General features: G+C 37.8%; 2 protein-coding genes across 3 annotated transcripts; both read left to right on the top strand.

Annotated features, from left to right (window-relative positions):
* Positions 1–1948: 1948 nt before the first annotated feature.
* LOC141606081 (codeine O-demethylase-like) lies at positions 1949–7864 on the top strand. Its single transcript, XM_074425076.1, has 4 exons — positions 1949–2266; positions 2450–2694; positions 7076–7403; positions 7488–7864. Exons 1-4 carry the CDS (start codon positions 2009–2011, stop codon positions 7728–7730), a joined length of 1074 nt encoding a protein of 357 aa, XP_074281177.1. The 5' UTR covers positions 1949–2008; the 3' UTR covers positions 7731–7864.
* A 747-nt stretch (positions 7865–8611) lies between these two features.
* Positions 8612–18739, top strand: LOC141606079 (protein LATERAL BRANCHING OXIDOREDUCTASE 1-like). Of its 2 annotated transcripts, none has more exons than XM_074425074.1 (4): positions 8612–9026; positions 9317–9561; positions 14011–14338; positions 18021–18739. In XM_074425074.1, exons 1-4 carry the CDS (start codon positions 8766–8768, stop codon positions 18261–18263), a joined length of 1077 nt encoding a protein of 358 aa, XP_074281175.1. In that variant the 5' UTR covers positions 8612–8765; the 3' UTR covers positions 18264–18739. The 2 variants fall into 2 exon arrangements, with proteins under 2 accessions (XP_074281175.1, XP_074281174.1); XM_074425073.1 differs by lacking the exon at positions 18021–18739 and adding an exon at positions 14437–14836 and having other exon boundaries at positions 8619–9026.
* Positions 18740–18744: the final 5 nt, after the last annotated feature.

Genomic DNA, 18744 nt, shown 5'->3' with positions numbered 1-18744 from the left:
ACAACATTAATAAAATTATCCTTATAACCATTTGATATTTACAGAAAATGCCATTACATACCCCACCTACCAACCCACAATTAAACACCCAATTACATACCCCACCTATTTATTCCCTCTTTACCCTTACTTTTTCCACTTTTTCTTAAATACTCCAATTTTCCCTACGTTACCTTTGGTGTGGTACGGAGGGAGTAAATTATAGCATGGAAAAGCGTCCTCTGTAATAGACCAGTAACCATATCACGCTCAGACCCTGGCAGACCATGAGGCGTTTAACGGGACAATATAAATTGAATGGATGGATAGGTTATATTTTTGTATATTAGCGTGACTTCAATTCTACCAGGTGGCGGAAACTGATTTTCGTTCGTTTAAACATACTCTTATAGATCATAAACCATGGCGTATCTAGCTCATTCTTAGAAGAATTGATTAAAGTTATCAAGCAATTCTTTGCGCTTCCCGTGGACGAAAAGATAAAGTGCTCTGATGCACAAGAAAAATTACTAGGATATGGAAAAGGTAAGTTTTCCATAGGCGATCAAGCTGCCGACTGGAATGATGGACTCTATCTCATACTGCATCCTGAAGATAAGCGCAGCGTTCAGTTTTACCCTCTCAAGCCTGAGAATTTCAGGTAAATGCATTCACCAATCACTAATAGATAAGACCGTCAAAAATAAGTTACTATATTGCATTACTGAAGTTGAAATGATTGCGAATTTGACAGCGGAATGATAAATGAGTATTCAGAAAAGTTGGCAGCCATAGGCGAGGCAACATTCAAGGCAATGGCGCGTTCCCTTGACTTAGAAGAAGACTGTTTTTTAAACCATCAAGGGAAGAAAATTACAATAATGGGAAGGTTCATAAACTATCCTCCTTGCCCACGGCCTGAACGCGTTCTTGGTGTCAAACCACATTCGGATGGAACTTATCTCACGATTCTTCTGCCGGACAATGAAGTTGATGGCCTCCAGGTTCAGAAGGATGAGCATTGGTATAAGGTCCCTGTCATTCCTGGCGCCTTATTTGTCAACTTAGGTGATTTAGGAGAGGTAAAATGTTTTTCGGTTTGCTTCAATGTCTTAAGGACTTTTTTACCTATGACATGAAAAGAAAAGTGAATCTGCGTTTCATCTAAAATGAAACAATGTGAATTTGACTTTGTAGGTGATGAGTAATGGAATGTACAAGAGTGTGGTGCATAGAGTGATGACAAATGCAGAAAAAGGAAGGGTATCAGTGGCCGCGTTTTTCATCCCAGCTGCCGGATGTGAAGTGGGACCTGTAAATGAATTGGTTAGTAAAGATTATCCCCAGAAGTACAAAAAGTTTGAGATGAGTGAGTTTAGGCAGGTTTATTTCGAGACATTTGCTCAAGGGCTTAAATCAGTTGATGCACTCAAACTTCACTGAATTCTTGGCTTCATATTGATTTGGTGTGTATTTATGGTGAACAAGTCATATAGGTCGAGGTTGGGGGACTACGCATTGTAGGTCGCAGGACGCAGGTTCGCGTCTCCTGCATTTGTATTGCCCTTAAAACAGTTGAAAGTCATTTCACACAGAAAATAGACAAAATGTGAGTCATTATCAGTTCAAATTTGACATTTTCTATTGTTATTTCCAATTGATTTAGAATCGAACCTCAATTAGTTTATATCGTGTTGTTTTTGTTATTGTTTTACTTGGTCTAAACGGGTCCAAGTAATGTGATTACTTTATAATCAAACACGACCATATTAGAGTCGTCTTATACAATTAGGCAGTCTCGCCTAATTAGTTTATGACGGACGATTAACAACTTGGGAAGTGGGTAAACATGATAACCAACCATTAAAGAAAAAGGAGTAAACGTCAGAAACTAGATCCCAAGATGTCCACATCAAAATCTGCACGTTACTAATCATAAGTAAACGCCAAAAAATAATCATCAACTGTGGCTAATATTTATATACCAAGTACAGCAAATCAAGATTAGATCAAGTCAAAGTGTCACAAAATGGCTGCAACATCTGTGCATCCTGTGAAACTAGAACTACCATCAATCCCTATTCAAGAGTTAATTAAATCCAATACCAACCAAATCCCAGAAAGATATCTTATTAACTCGACTTCTGAGTCGAATGGATGTGTTCTTCCATGGATGGACAGTAGTATCATTATTGATCTTCAACTTCTCTTGGACTTTTCATCCCCTTGTGCTCAAAAAGAGCTGCTCAAACTTCGTGATGCCCTTAGTTCATGGGGTTGCTTCCAGGTTCGTTGTACTTTTTTTAGTTCCAGAAAATTCTAGACGGTTTTTCTAACATATCCCCTAAAGGCAATAAGTATCTCGGACCAGTCCGATCCATTTCCACTAAATGACCAAATTATTTTGTCTTCATAACTTCAAATATTGGTTCCGCCCCTGATTGACTAAGAAAAGTGATATATGGTGCAGCTAGTAAACCATGGTGTAGCAAGTTCATTGATGGATCAACTTCATTCGGTTGGCAAGGAATTCTTTGCACTACCTCTAGAAAAAAAGCTCAAGTATTCGAGAACAGCAGAGTGGTTTGAAGGGTATGGATGTGACATTGTTTCTGAAGATCAGCCTATTAACTGGAATGACCGGTTGCATCTCAGAATTCACCCTCCTGAGCAAAGGAATCTCAAGCTTTGGCCCGATATCGTACCCAAGTTTAGGTGATAAATTTTATAATTTACACTTTGCTTATTTCTTTTTTTTTTTTTTTTTTTTTGATGACGAGGGGGTTGAATCCCCCGGGATCATGCATTCCCGTACCACCACATGGACCATGTAAGCCACCCCCTTCGGGGGCTGCAGTGGCCAAGGGACCTGATCATCGCTTCATCTGGTAGTCGAACCCGGGACCTCTCAACTCCTGCATTTCTGCAAGCTTCAAGGTTTAACCCGGTTACCACTGAACTAACACCACTTGGTTTTGCTTATTTCTTTAATCGTAATACATTACTGTCTCTTTGTGTTATTGACATTCTAAATATAAGACTTGGAAATTGTGTGAATAAACGTTGGATAATTATTATTGCTATGAAGCTATTCAATATATATAGGAGTATACATGGGGTTATATAAGGGCAGGAGCCTATACAGCTATCACAATATGATCTTTTCTATATTTACAATATGTATGTAATCAATTAGCCTTGATTTGAGGAGGTTGCTTTGCTGTAATATTATTGCTAATATTATTGCTGTTAATACGCCCCCGCAAGATGGACGTCCGATGGGTAAGACCAATCTTGTTTCGTAAGTCATGGTATGAAGTCTTGTGCAGCGGTTTGGTTAGGATGTCAGCTAGTTGATCCTTGCTGGCGACGTGTTGAATGCGAATTTGACCGAGTTGAAGTTGTTCTTTGACGAAGTGGAAGGAGAGAGCCATGTGTTTCATTCGGGAATGGAAAACTGGGTTCTTGGCGTAGAGTGTGGCTGAAATGTTGTCACAGTAAATAGCTGGTGGTTTTGTGACAGTGATGCAGAGCTCGGTAAGAAGGTTGCGGAGCCAGAGTGTTTCAGTGGTGACAGAAGCAATGGCACGAAATTGGAGAGTGCTAGACCTCGTTGTTTTTTGGAGGACCAGGATATAGGATTGCGTCCGAGATAAATGATGTAGCCGGTTGTCGAGATGTAGTTGTCTTTGTCACCTGCGTGGTCAGCGTCACAGAATGCATGAAGACAAAGTGGTGATTGGCGATACAGTTGTATGCCAAAGGTTTGAGTTCCTTGCAAGTAGCGAAGGAGACGTTTTAAAGCAGTCCAATGAGTAGCGGTGGGATGATGAAGAAACTGAGCTAGACGGTTTATAGCAAAGGCAATGTCGGGCCTGGTGAGGGAAAGATATTGTAAACTTCCAACAATGGCGCGATAATTTGGTTGATCATGAATGGGTGGATGATCTTCACGAGTGAGTGGTGGAGATGTAGCCATAGGAGTAGTGGTTGGTTTAGCTTCAATCATTCTGTATTTGGTGAGAAGGTCATAAATATATTTAGATTGATTTAGGTGTAAGCCAAGTTTATTTGGTATAACTTCTATGCCTAAAAAGTATGATAAGGACCCGAGGTCTTTCAGTGAAAAACGTTGTGATAATTTGTCAATGAAGTGCTGTAGTTGTGTAGGATGCGGTCCAGTGACAATAATATCATCAACGTAAATAAGCATATAAATACATGTGGTTTTAGTATGTAAAGTGAATAGAGAGGAGTCGGAAATAGATTGTTTGAAACCGTAGTTTGTGAGATAGGTTTTTAATTCGGTGTACCAAGCTCGTGGAGCTTGTTTTAAGCCATATATCGCTTTGTTTAGTTTGCAAACATAATCGGGTGTTGTTTGATTAACAAAGCCAGGAGGTTGAATCATAAATACATCATCAGTCAGGTTTCCTTGTAGGAAGGCGTTATTGACGTCTAATTGTCTTAGGGACCATGACTTAGTGACAGCCAAGGATAAGACTAGACGAACGGTTATGGGTTTTACGACGGGACTGAAGGTTTCATTATAATCGATACCAGGTCTTTGATGGAATCCTTTTGCAACAAGTCGTGCCTTGTGTTGCTTAAGGGTACCATCAGGGTTATATTTGTTCCGAAAAACCCACTTACATCCTATAACGTTTTGCGATGAAGTGCGCGGAACAAGGGACCATGTGTTGTTCCTGTCAAGAGCTTGGAACTCGTCTTGCATAGCGTGTCGCCATTGGGGAAGCACAAGTGCCTGCTTAACGGTATTAGGGAGATTGGCAGTGGTTGAAGTGAGATTAGCGAGGTTGGCATAGCGAGGATTGGGTTTGCGAATGTTGTTGTCTAATCGGGTTGTGACCTGTTTAGGTGGAGGTGGTACGGTTGTTTTGGTGCGGGTTTGTCGTGGGGCAGGTGTTAAGGAAGAGGACTCGGTAGTGGGTGTTGGATTGGAGGAAGCGGCAGGCTGGGCAGACTGGTCAGGAGCTGTAATGGAGGATGAAGGCAGGTTAGTAGATGAGGTGTTGAGTGTTGTGGGTTCAATAGAAGGAGGCGAGTTGGCAACAGTCGTGGAGGGTATAGACGTGGAGGAAGGTGGTCTCCTAGAGTAGACTTGGGTGATGGGTTTTTGGCTGCGTGGAAGGGGAGCAGAGGTAGGTATGGGTGATGTCGAGGTTTTGGTTGGAGGTGGTAGCAATGGTATGTGAAGTGAGCACCAATCATCTGTAGAAGATGGTGACGGTGTAGTCGGGGTGGTTTGGCGAAAAAGGAACTCGTCATCAACAAATTTTACATGGCGAGATGTGTAAATCCTATGTGTTTTGGGATCGAGACAGTGGTAAGCGCTTTGGGTATTTGAATAACCAACAAAGATACAAGCGATGGAGCGGTCTTCTAATTTATGTTTCGTATACGGTCTCAACCACGGATAACAAAGGCATCCAAAATTATGAAGCTTGGTGTAATCGGGTGGAGTATTGTGTATTTTTAAATAAGGTGAGCTACCATTTAATGTTTTGGTAGGCATTCGGTTTATAAGATAGACGACCGTACTAAAGGCAAAAGGCCAATAATTTGTAGGAAGGCCAGCATGATTTAGTAAGGCAAGTCCGGTCTCAACAATGTGACGATGTCGTCTTTCGGCATAGCCATTGTGTTCCGGTGTATGTGGGGGTGACGTGTTATGGGTTATACCATCATTAAGAAGGTGTTGATTTAACTTAATATATTCACCGCCATTGTCGGAGAAAAATCGTCGAATTGGTTTTTGAAAATATTTTTCGACGAGAGCTTGAAATTGCAGAAACACGGTAGTGGTTTCGGATTTACGTTTTAATGGGTATAGCCAAGTATATTTAGTAAAATGGTCGACAAATATAACATAATATTTGTAGTGGTCTCGGGATAGGACCGGGCTTGTCCATAGGTCCGAAAAAAGAAGGTCGAGTGGTGCGTTGGAATACAGTGATGAAATAGAAAAGGGGAGTTTTTTGCTCTTTGAAATACTACACGAGTGACAATGTTCATAATCCATAATTGGTGATGATAAGGTTTTGTTAATAATTTTGATCACATCATAAGATGGATGGCCTAACTTATGATGCCAAGATAGTGGTAGCATACCTTTAACAGCAGCTAGAGCGACTGGTTTTGGAGGACACCATTCATAGACTCCTTGGCTAGCGCGGCCTTGGAGGAGGGTTCTCCCGGTTGGTATTGCCTTTACAGAAAACGAGTCATGTGAGAAAGTGACATAAGCATTATTATCACGACATAATTGTGAAATCGGTAAAATGTTACGGGAAATTTGTGGAACATGAAGAACGTTATTAAATTTAAGATTTTGCAGTTGAAAAGAACCGGTATTGGCAATAGAGATGGTGGAGCCGTCGCCGATAATCAAATCGTCAAAGCCGTCATAGGAAGAATGGAAAGTCAAGGTGTCCAAGGCATGGGTTACGTGATGAGACGCCCCACTGTCAAGAAGGAAATTTGGGTTCGGCTGGGGGGTTCCATGGGTTGCGAGGTGAGCATGTGGTGCACCTTGGTGTGGATGATTGGATGTAGGTTGGTTGTGAGTGGTGGTGGCTGCATCGTTTTGGTTAGATGCAGACGGGGTTTTGGGTGGATGGATGGAGGTTGGTATTGGTGGCTGATTGTGGTGCCGTTGGTGACCATAGTTGTGGTTGTGGCCACGGTAGATGGGGTTGGCAGACGGGGTGTTTTGGTTGGAGGTGGGTTGGTGTTTGTCATGGTGAAAGATGGTTGCAGAAGCAAGTATGTGGTGCATTTGAGTGGTTGCGGAAGCAAGGTTGAGTGCGGATCGATGAAGGTCTCTCGATACCATATAAGACTTGGAAATTGTGTGAATAAACGTTGGATAATTATTATTGCTATGAAGCTATTCAATATATATAGGAGTATACATGGGGTTATATAAGGGCAGGAGCCTATACAGCTATCACAATATGATCTTTTCTATATTTACAATATGTATGTAATCAATTAGCCTTGATTTGAGGAGGTTGCTTTGCTGTAATATTATTGCTAATATTATTGCTGTTAATACTAAATCCTTATATGCCAGTGAAACATTGGATGAATACGCGAGTGAGATGCGGAAAGTGTTAGAAATCATGCTGAGAGCTATAGCTAAATCATTGAACTTGGAAGAGAACACTTTCTTAAGTGAGTTAGGAGAAGATGGCACTTTCTTTGCAAGATTCAACTTTTACCCTCCATGTCCGCACCCTGATCGTGTTTTAGGCCTTAAACCGCATTCTGATGGTACCCTTATTACTATTCTTCTGCAAGACAAAGATGTTGAAGGTCTTCAGGTTCTCAAAGATGATCAATGGTATAAAGTGCCAGTTATTCCCAATGCCCTTGTTATCAATGTTGGTGATCAGTTGGAGGTAATGTTAGCTTTTCCGACTTGTCATATTGTTGACATCATGATGTGAGTTCATAACCAGTCCCCGTCAAAATCGTGTTTGCAGATAATGAGTAATGGAATACTGAAGAGTCCAGTACACAGGGCAATGATCGACAAGGAGAAGGAAAGGATGTCAGTAGCCGTGCCAACTAGTGTGGCAATAGACAGAGAAATAGGACCCTTAAGTGAGCTTATTACCTCGGACAGACCGAGGTTATACAAAAATGTCGACAATTATATTCCTACATTTTTACAGCACTATGCAAGAGGTGAAAGAGCCATCAATGCTATGAGAATTCAGCAGTAGTCAATTCTAGCTCTATTTGATTGTAACATGCATGTTTCATCTTTGAAGGGCTTATCAGTTTTAGAGAATGTACCGACAATATTACTACTCCGATCCGTATGTTATTAAACATACAGTAATAAGATGTTCTGAAACCATTGTTTATGTTTATCTCAGTTACATGAATTTGTTAATAAGGTAGTTCTGCAATTAGAAATTCACTGGGGCGGGTACAAAGGGGTACCCTACAGTACCTGCCATGTTGAAGCGGGTACGGGTAAAGGTTTTGCAGATGGTGGTGCGGGTATGGGCAACAAAAGACGTATTATCACGTATTTAAACAAACACGCATTTGTATTATTTTACGGTACGCCAAAGTTGTGACATCTTGAGAACCCACTAATCAAAAGGTCCCTACGTCCCTGGTTGGCCGGTGGGGCATTTAAGAAAAATAATACGTCTTTCATCTGATTTTTATTGTTTTCTTTTCTCTAAAATTTATCACATATTAATTGTCCCCTTTCTAAATTTAGTATGATACCAGTTACTCTATCAAAATAATATTATCCGTCGTATTCTTAATTAAAGGAATAGAGTAGTGAATCTTTTTCAATCTGAAATGAAACAATGTGAATGTCGGTTTGATTCAAATCAATTTCACTCTGTATATCAGTCGACAATGCTCCTTGTTAACGGCTCCCCTAGTAGATATTGTGTCGTTTTCATATTGTTTTACGATCTAAACGATTCCAAATGATGCGATTATTCTTTATATTCCAATAAGGCCATATTAGAGTCGTCTTATACAATGAGACAGTCTTGAGTAATAACGATCGACAGCTGGGTGAGTGGATGGGCATGGATAACCCATCACTAAAGAAAATCCCAAGATGTCCAGCAACAAAATCTACACCGACGACTACATGGGCACACGACACTAATCATAAATAATCAAAGCAATGATTGAGACGACCACCACTTTTGACTCTAAAACATCAAGTACATAAATGACAGTTACAGCATCTCAAGATTAGATCAACTAAAAGTTGTCACAAAATGGCTTTAACATCAGTGCCTCCAGTGAAACTAGAACTACCATCAACCCCTATTCAGGAGTTGATTAAATCTAATACCAACCTAATCCCTGATAGATATGTTGTCTCGGATTCGAGTTTGAAATCGAATGGATGTGTTCTTCCATGGATGGACAGTAATATCATTATTGATCTTCAGCTTCTCCTAGACTTTTCATCTCCTTGTGCTGAAAAAGAGCTGCTCAAACTTCGTGATGCGCTTAGCTCATGGGGTTGTTTCCAGGTTTGTTTTACTATTCTACTTGCAATTTTGCAAACAGTTGATGGTTGAACGAGAAAAAATTTGAGCGGTTTTTCTAACATGTGCCCTAGGAAAATTTTGACAATAAGTATCTTGGACCAGTCCCTTCCTATAGAATGTCCAAACTATATTTTTGTCTTCATACTTCAAATACTGGTTTTGCCCCTGATAAGGGTTGTCCAAAAATGGTCTTATTTTTGTCGTTAACATAAGTGTAAGGCATTGGTCATATTGTTGTATAGCAGTAATAACTATGAAAAGTGATGGTGCAGCTAGTAAACCATGGTGTAGCAAGTTCATTGATGGATCAACTACATTCAGTTGGCAAGGAATTCTTTGCACTGCCTCTTGAAGAAAAACAGAAGTATTCGAGAACCGTAGAGTGGTTTGAAGGGTATGGATGCGACGTTGTTTCGGAAGATCAGCCAATCAACTGGAATGACAGGTTGCATCTCAGGATTCACCCTCCTGAGCAGAGGAATCTCAAGCTTTGGCCAGATATTGTACCAAATTTTAGGTGATTAACTTACACTTTGCTTATTTCTTTAATCATATCACTAGTGTAGATCCCGCGTGAAAGCACGGTTTTTTGGATCATTTTTTATAGAGAATTTAACAACTAAATTGACTGTGAAAATAAATTTTAATAATGTGTAGTAATAAGGCCCTGTTCTTTTGGACTGAAACGGATCTGATCTGAACTGAACTGAACTGAACTTATAGGATCTAAATTGAACTGAACTGAACTTATAGGATCTGAACTGAACTGAACTTATAAGATCTGAACTGAACTTATAGGATCTTAACTGAACTTACACGATCCGAATTTAAATTAACATAAATTAATTAAACTTAAATATTATTATTATTATTATTATTATTATTATTATTATTATTATTATTATTATTATTATTATTATTCTTGTTGTTATTTTTATTATTATTTTTATTATTTTTTATAAAATCGCAACTTTTTATTATTATAATTATTATTATTATTATTATTATTATTATTATTATAAAAATAAACGCAAATTTTTATTGAGATTAAACAACTTTTTTTTACAATAAATTAGAGGGCAGCCAAGAGAACATTGATAAGAAAATAAAGTCTAAAAACACAAGGTAAGATAATAACATTTTTCCGCTTTATATACATTGGTTTGTTCATACATTATACTACGGTTACATTACGATAAAAAATAATGAGAATAGTGATAATTTTGTTTTAAAAATAATAATGTATATATGTATCGAATAATTAATAATGTCAAATATTTTTGCGTCAGTTTTTAAAAATAATACTCTGTATATAACTTTTCTAAACTGAATTTATAGGATCTGAAATGAACTGAACTGAACTGAACTTATAGGATCTGAACTGAACTTATAAGACTTGAACTGAACTGAACTTATAGGATATGAACTGAACTGAACTTATAAGATCTGACCTGAACTTATAGGATCTGATCTGAACTTAACTGAACTTATAGGATCTGAAGTGAACTTAAATTAAGTGACTTTAAGTCCAAAAGAACAGGGCCTAAGAGGTAACAGAGATAAAATTAGACATTTTTAGCCTAAATGAAATTGATAGTTGAACTAATTGTTTTTTTAATAAAAACGTTATTTATTATAAATAAGATTGTCAGATTAACATAAATAACACATGATTCTTTTTTTCCATATAAAATATTTCACTGAAGTGTATAACTATTATTGTAATTTTTGTTAAAACATACACTAATTTAAAAATGTGAGTAAAATTTATGTATATATAGTTTATAAGATGGATAGTGGAACGCCAATTAGTAGCCCATTATTTATTTATAGTTTAGTATTTAGTAAGGAACCCAATTATGAGTAAATATTGTTTAGGCGGAAAAAATAAGATAATCTCTTATTCTCTTAGTAGTAATATAATACATATATAGTAAGGGGTTGTAATTGGTTGATATAGTATATCACATTGTGTTATCAGTTGTGGTGGAATTCAATTTATTATGGCCCAGTTATTACCTAGTTTGCCATTTAAAGAGTTGACCCATTTTTCTGAGTGAGTAGCATAGGCGGGAAAATTACTAAGAGTTTTTATTCTCTTAGTAGTAAAGGGAGATTGGCTGTCTCTTTGTGTTGCTAACACAAAGGTAGAGTTGCGTACAACCCCTTTATCCCGCAATTTACGGGAGCCATTGAGATATTGGGGTAATGTTGTTGTATTACATTGGTCATGTTTGATCCGGGATTGGATCTGAATCTGTGACACCCAAAAGGAAACACTTCCTATGGATCCAGTTAAGGATTCAAGTTTGTCCGATCAATACCCTGCCCAAAAGATCTGTTGGATTAATCTCCCAAAAACTCCAACAATTAAATGTTGAAATAAAGTGTTAAATGTTTCACAAGATAATACGTAAATTATTTACGTTTTGGAAGAAGAAATATATAATGCACAAAAGGTTATGAAATTGTTTTAATGAAAACAATTAATGGTTTACTAGAAGTTATGAGAACTTTTAGTATAAATTGATGTTGATGCTAATAGTTTTAGTACACACAAAAAGAAGAGAAGCAAATTAATATAATTTGGTGAGAATACTTATTGATCTTAAGGAGAGAAAATAGAGTGTTCAACATCCATTAGATATAATAAGAGTGAGACAAAGTTTGAGAGAAAGTGGCAATACTAGTGTGTGTGATTGTACTTTACGAACTTTGTAATATCTTATTAGTGAATTAATTTGTCGAGAGAGCCGTGGTTTTTCCCTTAGTTGAGAAGGGTTTCCACGTGAGAAATTGTGGTGTCATTTTTATTTGCTCTTACTTACGATTGTTGTACGTGTTCCTCCGTAGTATTGTTGTTGGGTGAGATTCTTCTCGCACCTGGTTTACAGGACGCTTCCCCAACAGTGGTATCAGAGCCGAAGGTTCTGTATATTGGCCGGGAGGTGTGGGAGATTCCGATTTAGGGAGGAACTTATTTATCGTAAGTACGATGGCGGAGAAATTTCATGTTCCATTATTTGATGGGAAGATGAATTTTATGGTGTGGAAAAGCACAGTTGAAGACTTGTTAGTCCAGTCGAGTCTTGATGAGGCTTTGGAATTGACTAAGCCATTAGAGATGAGTGAGTCTAATTGGGAGTCAAAGAAAAAGAAAGCCGTGAGTATGATAAGGTTGGCGGTAGCACCGGAGATTAAGTATAATCTTTTGGGTGAAAAGGAGCCAAGGGCCTTGTTAGAAAAGTTACAAGGCACGTATGCGTCAAAGTCGCTCACCAACCGACTATGTTTGCGATGGGAGTTGTATCAACTCAAAATGGAGGAGGGTGATGCAAATTTGCAAGACCACATAAATAAATTCAATCAACTAGTGTGTCAACTCTTGAATACCGATGAGAAGATAACGGATCAAGAGCAAGCTCTCTTGTTATTGGCTTCATTGCCGAAAAGTTTTAGACCCATTGTGATGACGATGCTCGTGGGTAAAGAGAAGATCTCGTTGGATGAAGCAATAACAGTGGTGAGAGAAAATGAGAGGATGATGGCAAAAATAGATGGAGATGCATCATCAAGTGATGGGGCACTAGTGGCAGATGGTTGTGAAAGAGGGAGAGGATCACAAAGACATGTAAATGGCCAAAGAATTAAATCGAAGTCGCGCGCGAGGGACATGGATAGTGTGGAGTGCTATTATTGTCATGAGATGGGCCATATTCAACGAAATTGTCCAATGATGAAGGAAGACTTGAAAAGTGTGAAGTCTTTAAGAGAAAAGTTGGGCAAGGCAAAAGTTGATGATGTAGGTGATTCTTCAAATGTCGTGTGTGGTAATAGTAGTGATGAAGATGTATTCTTGACTACTCAAGATGAGGTGGAATGTCAAGAAAAATGGGTGATGGATTCGGGTGCCTCTGTGCATGTGTGTAAAGACCAAGGATCATTTGATACTTTGCAAAATAATGGAGACTTTGGGCATGTCAAAGTGGGTGACGGCCTCAAATTAAAAGTTGAAGGTGTAGGGAGTGTAAGAATGAAACTTCATGATGGCACCATAAGAACTTTAAAAAATGTGAGGTATGTCCCTAAAGCTTGTTCCAACATTATTTCTTTAGGTGTGTTGACGACTCAAGGAAACCGATATGTTGGTAATGGTAAGTGGTGCAAAGTGTATCGTGGAAGAAACTTGGTAATGCAAGGGGTGAAAAAGAAAAATAACATTTGCTATGTGGATGGACATAGCGTGAAAAGGAAGGCCTGCGTAAAGAAGAAAGACCGCTTTTCCGAGATAGTTGAGGTGTTTGGAGCTTTTGGTCGAGGGAGGAAATTGTTGGATTAATCTCCCAAAAACTCCAACAATTAAATGTTGAAATAAAGTGTTAAATGTTTCACAAGATAATACGTAAATTATTTACGTTTTGGAAGAAGAAATATATAATGCACAAAAGGTTATGAAATTGTTTTAATGAAAACAATTAATGGTTTACTAGAAGTTATGAGAACTTTTAGTATAAATTGATGTTGATGCTTAATAGTTTTAGTACACACAAAAAGAAGAGAAGCAAATTAATATAATTTGGTGAGAATACTTATTGATCTTAAGGAGAGAAAATAGAGTGTTCAACATCCATTAGATATAATAAGAGTGAGACAAAGTTTGAGAGAAAGTGGCAATACTAGTGTGTGTGATTGTACTTTACGAACTTTGTGATATCTTATTAGTGAATTAATTTGTCGAGAGAGCCGTGGTTTTTCCCTTAGTTGAGAAGGGTTTCCACGTGAGAAATTGTGGTGTCATTTTTATTTGCTCTTACTTACGATTGTTGTACGTGTTCCTCCGTAGTATTGTTGTTGGGTGAGATTCTTCTCGCACCGGGTTTACAGGACGCTTCCCCAACAAGATCCAACTCCAGATTGAATACATGAACCATTGACATTCTTATATGATACTGCAACTATAATGTAGGGAAACATTGGATGAATACGCCAGTGAGATGCAGAAAGTGCTAGAAATCATGCTGAAAGCTATTGCTAAATCACTGAGCTTGGAAGAGAACACTTTCTCAAATCAGTTAGGAGAAAATGGCACTTTCTTTGCAAGATTCAACTTTTACCCTCCATGTCCGGACCCTGATCGTGTTTTAGGCCTCAGACCGCACTCTGATGGTACCTTAATTACTATACTTCTACAAGACAAAGATGTTGAAGGTCTTCAGGTTCTCAAAGATGATCAGTGGTATAAAGTGCCGGTTATTCCCAATGCTCTTGTTATCAATGTTGGTGATCAGTTGGAGGTAATGTTAACTTTTCTAACTTGTCATATTGTCGACATCATGAATTACTAGTTACGACTGTTTCACTTAACCAGTCCTTGTCAAAATCGTCTTTGCAGATATTGACCAATGGAATATTGAAGAGTTCAGTACACAGGGCGGTGATTGACAAGGAGAAGGAAAGGATGTCAGTAGCCGTGCCAAGTAGTGTGGCCATAGACAATGAAATAGGACCCTTAAGTGAGCTTTTCGACAAGGACAGGCCGAAGTTATACAAGAATGTCGACAATTATATTCCGACATTTCAGCAGCACTATGCAAGAGATGAAAGTGCCATCAATGCTATGAAAATTCAGCAGTAACATGTCAACTGTATAGCTACTATTTGATTATAACATGCATTTTCATATTTGAAGGGCTTATTATTTTCAGAGAATGTATCCACAATATTACTACTTCCTATGTTGTTAAACAGTAATAAGATGTTCTCAAATCATTGTTTATGTTTATCAGTTACATGAATTATCATCTTCGAAGCGCTGCATCATTTGTGCTTCCTGTGATTCTGTGAAACTAGAACTACCACCATCGGTGGCTCTAGAGGGTTAGTAGGGACGCTCGTTCTAGAAACAATATAAAATTTTCAGTGTTTTTTCTAATATATCCGACTCTATTAGACTATGTTTATCCACAGACTCAATACGAGTCTTAATAACAGTAAAATATTATTATTTTATCCTTAAGTCTCAACTCAGACTCTTCTATTTCTACCATATTATCCCTAGACACCTCAAAATTCTCAATAATAATATAAGGAACACACATAATTCACTTTTTACCCATACAAAATACTATCTATGGGTCTTAAGGTGGGTCTTGAAAATATCCAAGACCCATTCTAAGACTTTTCTACAGTGATGATGCTTTATGCGTGGATTTGTGCAATTCTCATGCTCAGACTCTTGCTCATACGGTCATACCAATGCTAAGACCCCGTTAAACTTAGCCTTGGTAGTTCGTGTTCGTCGACCTGGAGAATTACCCGCCACCGAAAATCCCTGGATCTGCCATGAGGCTACCATTTACCCCAATTCAAGAGTTGCTTGAATCGATCGTATTGTTTTTCTGGCACGGTCGCATGGACAATGCCTTTTTTTCTTATTGATGATGATTATTCCCTCCGTCTTAATCATTTATCTATCTTTTTTTTTTTTTGTGAGAGTATTTTAATCAAAGATAAATAGAATAAATGATTGGAACGAAGAAAATATAATATAATTTAGAGTTTTCTTATAATATGAGATAGTCCCGCTTACCGATTGCCAGCTTGGTTAGTGGCATTTAAACGTCAGAAACTAGATCTGAAAAAGTCCAACTTCAAATTGTTACATTTTTTCTGACAAAAAAAAAAATTGTTACATTTTTACTCAACACAATGTACGACGACGGTAGTAAACAAAAGAAACTAATTACAAAGTCTCGAGTAAACCTCGGATTTAAATTATTCTTAATCCTAATTATCAAGAACAAGTGTGGTTTTTTTAGTGAAAATAACAGTTGTATTTTTTGAATTAAAATGGCCAAGTGGGGCTATAATATTAAAAACAGTAAGTCTTCCAAAGACAAAGCCCGCTAAAGTTAGGGAAGATATAATAACATGTTTTTAGCCAATGACTACCACGTTACACCTCGCTTAACATGACTAGAGGAAATAAAATCGAAACTAGAAGAGACATCATACTCACTCGATCACAATCATTTGCTTACCCTCCTTTATTCTTCAATGAGATTTTGTGTTTTGTTTAAAAGATAAACAAATAATTTATACGTAGGGACTAGAGAGTAGAAGATATCGTCAATGACAAGGCCATGTGATTCAAGGTCATGTGGAGAGGATAAAGATAGGTGTATTTTGATAAAAAAATATGTGATGAAGTCCATAAACAACATAAAAATAGTCCTAGTTGAGATTTTAAAACCAAGACTTAGGGTCCTTGGCTCCTTCTTGTGGGGTTTACTCAAAGGTGTGGACAAAATAATGAGCATTCACTCTTTAAAATGGAAAGTTGAATTGTTGAAGTACAGAGCAAAATTGCATAAAGTCAAAAGTGTCACAAAATGGCTGCATCACCTGTACTACTTCCTGTCAAAATAGAGCTACCATTAACCTCAATTCAAGAGTTGACTAAATCTAATACCAACCAAATTCCTGAAAGATATGTTGTTACTAACCCGAACCCGGATTTGAATATGGACTCGAATGGATGTGTTCTTCCATACATGGACGACCACATTATTGATCTTCAGCTTCTCTTAGACTTTTCGTCACCTTGTGCTAAACAAGAGCTGATCAAACTTCGTAACGCCCTTACTTCCTGGGGTTGTTTCCAGGTTTGTTTTACTATATCTTGCTGCATAGCTGTCGATAGACATTTTTCATGATTTTCTCGATATTTTTCAATAAAAAGTTGGCATGCGACAAATAGTCTGAATACGTTTTTAAGCAAGAGTGATGTAACAGTTATTCGATTGAACCTTTTACGCGATTTTCATAGGGTCAGTTGAGACGTGAGCACGCTCAGTCCCCATGCAATGATAAATTTGAAATATAAACATAACGGTGTAGCCTCCAGTGATTCAGGTCACGCCACAACACGTCAGATAATAAAAGCTCGTTTAGTCCCTTACTACGGAGCAATATTCCATTAGTTATAACACTTACACGACGTTATTAGGACTAATAACTACAGTTAACTGAAAATGCAGCTAGCAAACCATGGTGTAGCAAGCTCCTTGCTGGATAAACTTCAGTTTGTTAGCAAGGAGTTTTTCGCACTGCCTTTAGAAGAAAAGCGGAAGTATTCGAGAACAGTAGAGTGGCATGAAGGATATGGATGTGACATAGTTTCTGAAGATCAGCCAATCCACTGGAATGACAGGTTGCTTCTCAGAATTCACCCTATTGAACAGAGGAATCTAAACCTCTGGCCAGATGTACCAAATTTCAGGTGATTAATTTTTACTTGGCAACCATTTCAGACGAATAAAAGGTGTTTTTACGAATAAAAGTAGATTTTGAAAAAAATGCAACTATATGTAGGGAAACATTGGACGCATACTCGATTGAGATGAGGGAAGTAGTAAAAATCATGTTGAAAGCTATAGCTAAATCACTGGATTTAGAAGAGAACAGTTTCTTAAGTCAGTTTGGAGAAGATGGCACTTTCTTCGCAAGATTCAACTTTTACCCTCCATGTCGTGACCCAAATCGCGTTGTAGGCCTAAAACCACATTCTGATGGTTCACTAATTACTGTACTTCTGCAAGACAAAGATGTTGAGGGTCTTCAAGTTCTCAAAAATGATCAGTGGTATAAGGTGCCAGTTATTCCGAATGCTCTTTTTATCAATGTTGGTGATCAATTGGAGGTAATTATTGCTTTTCTCACTCGTAATTATGACAAGGACTGCTTGTGTAGTAGACGGGACTTAATCGACTATAGCACAGTGACCTCACGTCACACCACAACCCCCTTTCCAGATAAAATCATTCCTCCTTTACATGCTATTTTTACACTACTCGCATAACACTGCCTACTTAATATACAAAAACATCGCATATGTCAGTTAGTTTGTTTGATAAGGGTGTCGAGTAATGATACTTGTGAGTACATAAGCAGTCTCCATCAAAATCGTATTTGCAGATAATGAGTAATGGAATATTGAAGAGTCCAGTACACAAGGTGGTGATCGACAAGGAGAAGGCGAGGATGTCAGTAGCGGTGCCAAGTGGTGTGAACATAGACAAAGAAATAAGACCCTTAAGCGAGCTTATAAACAAGGACAGGCCGAGGTTATATAAGAATGTTAAGGATTATATTCCTATATTTTTGCAGCATTATGCAAGAGGTGAAAGTGCCATCAATACTGTGAAAATTCAGCAGTAGATGACATCTCTATAGCTACTACAGGCCAAGGTTATATAAGAAATTTGTTTTAGAAGATGTACCACAATAATTGAATAAACTGTTTTTTACTAATTGATGTCGAAGGAGTTATGGACACTACAATACAAAGGCCTGCGGATTTGATCTCACTTCTGGTTGTTTATAATAACTTCGTCTTAAACACTACTTTGTATGTTATTCTACTCAACCTTTGGTTCACGTATGTTTGTTGTCTTGTCAAAATAAAATTGATGCCTCTTTAATTGATGGCGTCCTATGGTGAACCATTTAATATTTCCGGTTAAATGGGGAGCAGATTTAAGATTTAAAATAGCAGGTACTTGATTAGCTTGATTAACTGGGCTGGAGCAATTGGGCGTAAGGTATGGACCAGACTTAGAGTCTAGCATCACTTAGTTTACAGATGATAATTATATTATGTTTAGACTTTATTTTATTTTCCGATGTAAGTTGTAATTTA

The sequence above is a fragment of the Silene latifolia genome, chromosome 10 (assembly GCF_048544455.1).
Source record: "Silene latifolia isolate original U9 population chromosome 10, ASM4854445v1, whole genome shotgun sequence".
NCBI classification, from domain to species: domain Eukaryota; kingdom Viridiplantae; phylum Streptophyta; class Magnoliopsida; order Caryophyllales; family Caryophyllaceae; genus Silene; species Silene latifolia.
The sequence above is the reverse complement of the archived record's forward strand: the minus strand, read 5'-3'. Positions and strand labels throughout refer to the sequence as shown.